Source organism: Tachypleus tridentatus, chromosome 13 (assembly GCF_004210375.1).
Source record: "Tachypleus tridentatus isolate NWPU-2018 chromosome 13, ASM421037v1, whole genome shotgun sequence".
NCBI lineage: Eukaryota > Metazoa > Arthropoda > Merostomata > Xiphosura > Limulidae > Tachypleus > Tachypleus tridentatus.
Genome location: NC_134837.1, coordinates 103,797,194 through 103,804,016, shown reverse-complemented (window position 1 = coordinate 103,804,016; position 6,823 = coordinate 103,797,194). Strand labels below are relative to the sequence as shown.

Below are 6,823 nucleotides of genomic sequence, written 5' to 3'. Positions count from 1 at the left end.
CACTAAAACAGATATTGCAAACAAAAATTGTTGAAACAAGTTATGCATTTGTCAAATAAATAAATACTAGTTTGAACTTGTTACCCATGACTGACTCATTCATGTCTTTAATACGTCAAGCTATGCTTCAATTCTCTATAGAACGAGTTTCTAATCACAGTAATACAGGTATGACGTTTCAAGTTTCGTTTTACCGTTTCATTTACAATGATACAAATGTAAAGTCTTACGGATTTTTTTTTTCCTGTTTCATTCAAAATGGTACGAGTGTGAACTTTTAGGTTTTGTTTTACTATTTTATTCACAGTTGTTTCAGATGCGAAGTTTTAGGTTTCACTTAGCTGAATGTCGAATGTTTCAACGTTCTTTCGCAAAGCATACCACAAGTACAGTTTAGTATAGAATTCTGTATAAGAGGGAAAATACGATATTTGTGTTTCACATAAATTATTTCACAATGGTTTGTTTGTTTGTTTCTTGAATTTCGCACAAAGCTACACGAGGGCAATTTGCGCAAGTCCACCCTAATTTAGTAATGTAAAATTAGAGGAGAGGCAACTAGTCATTACCATTCACCGCTAACTATTGGGCTACTTTTTGACGAACAAATAGTGGGATTGATTGTACATTCCAGCGTCCCCATGACTACGAAGGCGAGCGTGTTAGTGTGACTAGGGATTCATAGCCGCGACCCTCAGATTACAAGTCGAGCACCCTAACCACCTAGCCATGCCAGGCCACGGCAAACCTACTAAGGCTCTTGTTCGCAGTCCATAATTATGAACTAGGGTCGAGATTGAAGACAGTGAGTAACATTCTCCCATTCACTATCCATGCTAAGGGATTGATTGTCCTTCTAATAACGCATCCACAGCTTAAGGTGGAATATTTGTGGTTCAACTTTTATATAGAATATGATGAGTAAATTAGGTATTCTTCATCAATTCTAATTCAGGTAGCATAATCGGTAGTAACACATTTTAAAGAGTAACCGGAGGTTTTAACTGCGTAAAAAACACGTATTTAGGCTTACATTTAATTGAAAAAATGCATATAGACATGAACTGATGTCACTCACAAACGTAAGCCCCGCCTCTCTTTTGATCACGTGAGATGTTTGTTTGTGGTTCTTTATACCGCCAATGAAGAAGTAATTCTGATATTGCTAATTCTGCAGCTTTAGAGCAATCACCTTCAGGTCGCTAATGGTAAGATTATATTATGAACATGATGATTTATTTATTGCACCTGCCAAGATCATTTGACTATTTGTGATCATATGCATTATATATATAACGTTTTTCTTTTTTTCTAGAGTCAGTATTGTGACTCGATATTTAGGACTAAATATTGTCTTAATGAGCCAAGAAAGATGATCTAAGTTCATCAGGGAACTCAGCGAATCATAAAACAGTACTTTGATTGTTGGTGTTGAGTTTACTGTGTTTGTCAGTTGATCTGACAGAACAGAGTGAGTGTCATAAGTGTATACATATATCACCTGAAAATAACATCTTGTCCTGTTCAAAAGCTTATAGGATTCGCTTTTCTCATAGAAAAAAATAAAATAATTTTTTATAAAGCAAAGATTTAAGCAGTAGTCAATCGTTTAAAGATGTCGCTTTCTTTTTCGATAGATTATATCCTCAACACCAGAAACTACGCGAGTTCTAAAAGTGAGATTTATCCTCAAAATCAAATCAGTAATAACGTGGTTAGGTGGAATAAACCCTATAAAATACCCTATACGGAACCTTTATACCATGAACACTTAGCTTTAGGCAGACAACTGCAGATGGACAGTATCGGGGCCGAAAAGCACAAACACTATAAGAATGGAGTTTCAAATGTGCATGGTTGTAGGGGTCTATATTGCTTTCCTACGTACAAATTCAGGGCAATAACAGATTTATTACAAAACTTCGACAAAAACCATCAAGCTTTGCCCTTTAAGCCTGATGTTTCTGACACATGCGTAAGGCTAATTCACCTCTCGTCCTCCGAAGCACTGCCATTGATCCTTTCTTCTTTGTATAACGAAATTCTCGTACATCAGCCAGGATATGCCACCAGATCGTTTGATGTCAAAGATTCAAGGCCACAGTTCTGTTGTCCCCAGTTTGACAATCAAGATTGGGCGCTACTACCTCGCTTTCTTTGGTACGGCAACTCGTCTGATGGCCGAACCTTGGCTTACTCTTCGATCAGAGGTAAAGTTTATTAAAAACGAAAACACTGTGTAAGAAATGTTTCGTAGTGACCTGTATTTGTAAGAAAAAATGTCATTAAAGTCGTGATAAACAGTGAGATTGAAATGCTAGCATTTATAGGAAGATATTAAAGTATGTCGGTTAAGCTGATCAGTGGTTATCGAAAAATAATTTATTGAAGGTTTTTTTTTTTTGTAAATAATTCTCCTAAAAGTCTCTAAATCTGCAAACTCAGTGGAGGGAAACCATATATATTAATTAATTTGTTTTTGAAAATTCAGCACGCTGTAAAAGTTTTACTTTGAAAACAAAACCCGATTGCGATCAGTAGAATACGAAAAATCAAATAATACTTATGCAAACTAGTATTTATTCTATTTTGGACTTACCATAAGATGGAATCGTGCTTGTTTGGGATCACTAGTCACTAGGCAGAGGTTCTATTTCGAACTTCCTCTGTATCATAATTGCAAATGATATTAAGAAATACTAATAAAAATTTAGATTTTGACAGAACAATCGCAAATAAGTGTATGAATAATAAGAAAAACCAGAGAGATTACATGCTCTCGTCCCGCCGCTCTTTTTCGAGATTACAGGTGTTTTTATTGAATTATGTCAAATTTCACATTCAGAAAATCCTTCTCAGATCCAGAATGATCAACGTTTTTGTAGCGTTATGACGAGTTTCAACTTCAATGGATACACATGACATTTGATAGAAATATAATCACACTTTAGAGATTTCTTAACCCCGAACCGCAAAAATGCTTTATCTCCTCATTACACAAAATACTACGAAGTGATACAGAACCTTGATTTGAATTTGGATTCTGATGACATTTGGGGAAGACTGTTTCATATTGACTTATCATCTTGTGTAAAGCTTTCATGTACTTCGGTCTATCAGTTTTAGTTATGTACAAAGAAACATATACAGACAGACACAAATAAATCCTATTGCAATACCCTCGTCTTCACCCTCCGAAGGCGAGGGTAATAAACCAATATTCTGTCTAACAATGTAGGCTATTTCCCAAAATAAAGCACTTTCATTGTACTTATAAACTGTTCTTTGTCAATTTACTGTAATTCATACGTTGTCTTTCGCATGGTCAAACGGGTCTACACACCAAGTTGTACAAACTGTGTCCTTTAGTTTCCTGAATACAGTCGTCAGAAAATGGGAGTCACGCTTAAAGGAATTGTCTTAATTCTGATGTACATTATCTTAAGTTCTCGCATTCCTCGCAAATAAATAATGTTATACTATGTATTTATGAGTTTATTAAAATGTACAGCGTATTTTTAAACCAATAACTTGTCGCAGTTCTTAGCTCTGATTATTTTCGTTAAACATAGTTCAGTGATAAATGAAAGTAGTGTTAAACATATGTTGCTATAAATATTTCTACATGTAAAACTGGCATGTTCTTTATTATTATTTGTTTTCAACTGATATGAGCTTTTCCCACTTGGTTTATTATGTTAGTTTGCTGTTTCTATTCGTGTATTGGTAGAGTAAGCCAGACTTGTAATTTGTTTAGTTTTGTTCATTTTGGTTTTTCTATCAAGTATGATATCTAGAAAATATGTTGTTGTTTGAAGTTAAGCACAAAACTGCATAATGAGCTGTTTATGCTATGCCAATCACAGGTATCGAAATCCAGTTTCTAGCGGTAGTAGTCCGCAGACGTACCACTATACCACTTAAGAGTCCAAGAGAAGATGATACGTTCATTAAAGCATTGTTTGCAATGTGTAGAAGTTTTCATATTCATAATACATGTAAAAGCTACTCAAATATTTACTAAGATTACTGAATCGAGTGCGACCTAATCAATAGCGTGCCAGGTTGCACATTGTAAGACCTAAAATTCTAGCTGTATTGTCGCTGAACTACCTTCGAACTTTTATCTGTGAACACGTTATAAAGAAACTTCCAAAAATTTTGTAAATAAATGAGTGAGTTACACGTGCAGGAAACGAGTGGTCATTTCAATTTATTTTTTTCTCTCTGATATTTTAGTTTGTCGATTTTTCTCAACGGAACAGAACTGTTGAGAAGGTGCTTGTTTATTAGAAAGCAATATTTTTTGTTATGAATTGATTACAGATCACATAAAATTAAGTATTCTTTGTATTCTCGATTTAGATATCGTTTTAAACAGGATATTCAATACTAATCTATTTCCCTTTGTTTCCAAAACTGCATGATTAAAGCGCCTCCTAGTGACCTGACCAGCAGCAAGAGGATACGCACGGTGTACACCAGAACTCAGCTATTGGAGCTTGAGCGAGAATTTGCAGATAATATGTACCTAACTCGCATTCGTCGCATCAGGATTGCCACATATCTAAATCTGTCAGAGAAACAAGTTAAAATCTGGTTCCAAAATCGGCGGATGAAATACAAGAAAGAAGTTACTGTTTACCATAGATGTCGCTGCATTCAAGTGCTCAGTTAAAGTTGCTTACGGCCCGGCATGGCCTAGCGCGTAAGGCGTGCGACTCGTAATCCGAGGGTCGCGGGTTCGCGCCCGCGTCGCGCTAAACATGCTCGCCCTCCCAGCCGTGGGAGTGTATAATGTGACGGTCAATCCCACTATTCGTTGGTAAAGAGTAGCCCAAGAGTTGGCGGTGGGTGGTGATGACTAGCTGCCTTCCCTCTAGTCTTACACTGCTAAATTAGGGACGGCTAGCACAGATAGCCCTCGAGTAGCTTTGTGCGAAATTTCCAAACAAACAAACAAGTTGCTTACAAAAAAGCGAAGAATGTCTCCCTCCCCTCAAAAGAAATAAAGGGGTAATAAAAGTGGTTATATAATCCTTCGTTTTTGGTATCAAACCCGATACCTTCTTTTAATTTAGTGATGGTGACTGGTTATTTAAAATTATCGGCGTGATTTCCGACAGTAGTGGGCAGTAAAATATATGAAAGGGGGGATGGATCGCTGAATAAATATAGTGAATAAAGATAAAAAACAGTGAAATATGAATGTTTCTTTTGTTATTATATGACAGAATACCAATCAAGTTGTCTTCGCTTGGACATATATCATGTTTGTGATTAGTTTAAATATAATTTACTTAAAATCACTGTGAAAAAAACTAAACAACTTGTAAATTGTAAACGATATTTTTACTGCAAATATGTTGACCATGTTTGTAAAATTTTCTTTCTTTTTTACGAATCCACTGCTTTCACTGAAACAAGGGAAGAGAGAAAGCTGATCATATTGACAAAATAAAGACACATAAACCCTTATCTACACCTGCACATACACTGTGTGCAATCTACAAAAAATACATAAACCCTTATCTACACCTGCACGTACACTGTGTGCAATCTACAAAAAATACATAAACCCTTATCTACACCTGCACATACACTGTGTGCAATCTACAAAAAATACATAAACCCTTATCTACACCTGAACGTACACTGTGTGCAACAAAAAATCATAAACATCTAACCTGAACGTACACTGTGTGCAATCTACAAAAAAATACATAAATCCTTATCTACACCTGCACATACACTATGTGCAATCTACAAAAAAATACATAAACCCTTATCTACACCTGCACACTGTGTGCATCTGTGTGCGCGTACAAAAAAAATACATAAACCCTTATCTACACCTGCACGTACACTGTGTGCAATCTACAAAAAATACACATAAACCCTTATCTACACCTGCACGTACACTGTGTGCAATCTACAAAAAATACATAAACCCTTATCTACATCTGCACATAGAGTGTGTGCAGTCTACAAAAACACACATAAACCCTTAACTACACCTGCACGTTCAACGTGTGCAATCTACAAAAAAACACACATAAATCATTATATAGACCTGCATATACATTGTCTGTAATCTACAAAAAATACACATAAACCCTTATCTAAACCTGTACATATACTATGTGCAATCTATAAAGAAACATACAACCCCTCATTCACACCTGTACATACACCGTGTGGAGTTTACATACAAAGCATTTAAAGAAAAAAATGTACAAAACATCTGAAATAAGTGTCCGTATTAGTATCGCCTTAAAAATAAATTTCGGTACCCAGTACCGGTGAGCACCGACAGAGTTCACCCTTGTCAGAATCATCTGTTTATTTTGAGAAAATAAGAGAACCATTAATGTGGGCTGTAAGTATTTGGTCATTCAATTTATTCTATATGTGCAGTGGTCTCATACAATGCTATCCTCATTGTCACTTTATAGCACATCTTAGTTTAAAGTACCACAAATTGTTCATTAACCATGATTATACTTCAAAGTCATTTTTATCAAATGTTTACTTCAGGTCATATGGCAGACATGTTATTGATTTATTCGGCAATAAATGAGGGTGATATGTTTGACTTTACAGAAGTAGTTTTGTACTGATTATTTTGTGCAATATACAGAACAAAGTTTTTCATAATTTAAGTAAGTCTGCGGATTTACAACGCTAAAATCAGGGGTTCAATTCCCTTCGGTGGGCTCAGTAGATAGCCCCACGTGGTTTTGCTATAAGAAAAACACACTTTAAGATCAAGTGTGGCCTACTGGTTAGTGTGCTGGGTTCCATATTGGAAGAATCCAAAGTT

The 6,823-nt window shown here is 35.7% G+C and overlaps 1 protein-coding gene across 1 annotated transcript; it reads left to right on the top strand.

The window, feature by feature from the left end:
* The first annotated feature begins 1,190 nt into the window (after window positions 1-1,190).
* Window positions 1,191-5,246, top strand: LOC143239623 (uncharacterized). Its single transcript, XM_076480912.1, has 2 exons — window positions 1,191-2,210; window positions 4,434-5,246. The coding sequence occupies exons 1-2, from the start codon at window positions 1,616-1,618 to the stop codon at window positions 4,676-4,678; spliced, it is 840 nt and encodes a 279-aa protein (XP_076337027.1). The 5' UTR covers window positions 1,191-1,615; the 3' UTR covers window positions 4,679-5,246.
* The last annotated feature ends 1,577 nt before the right edge of the window (window positions 5,247-6,823 follow it).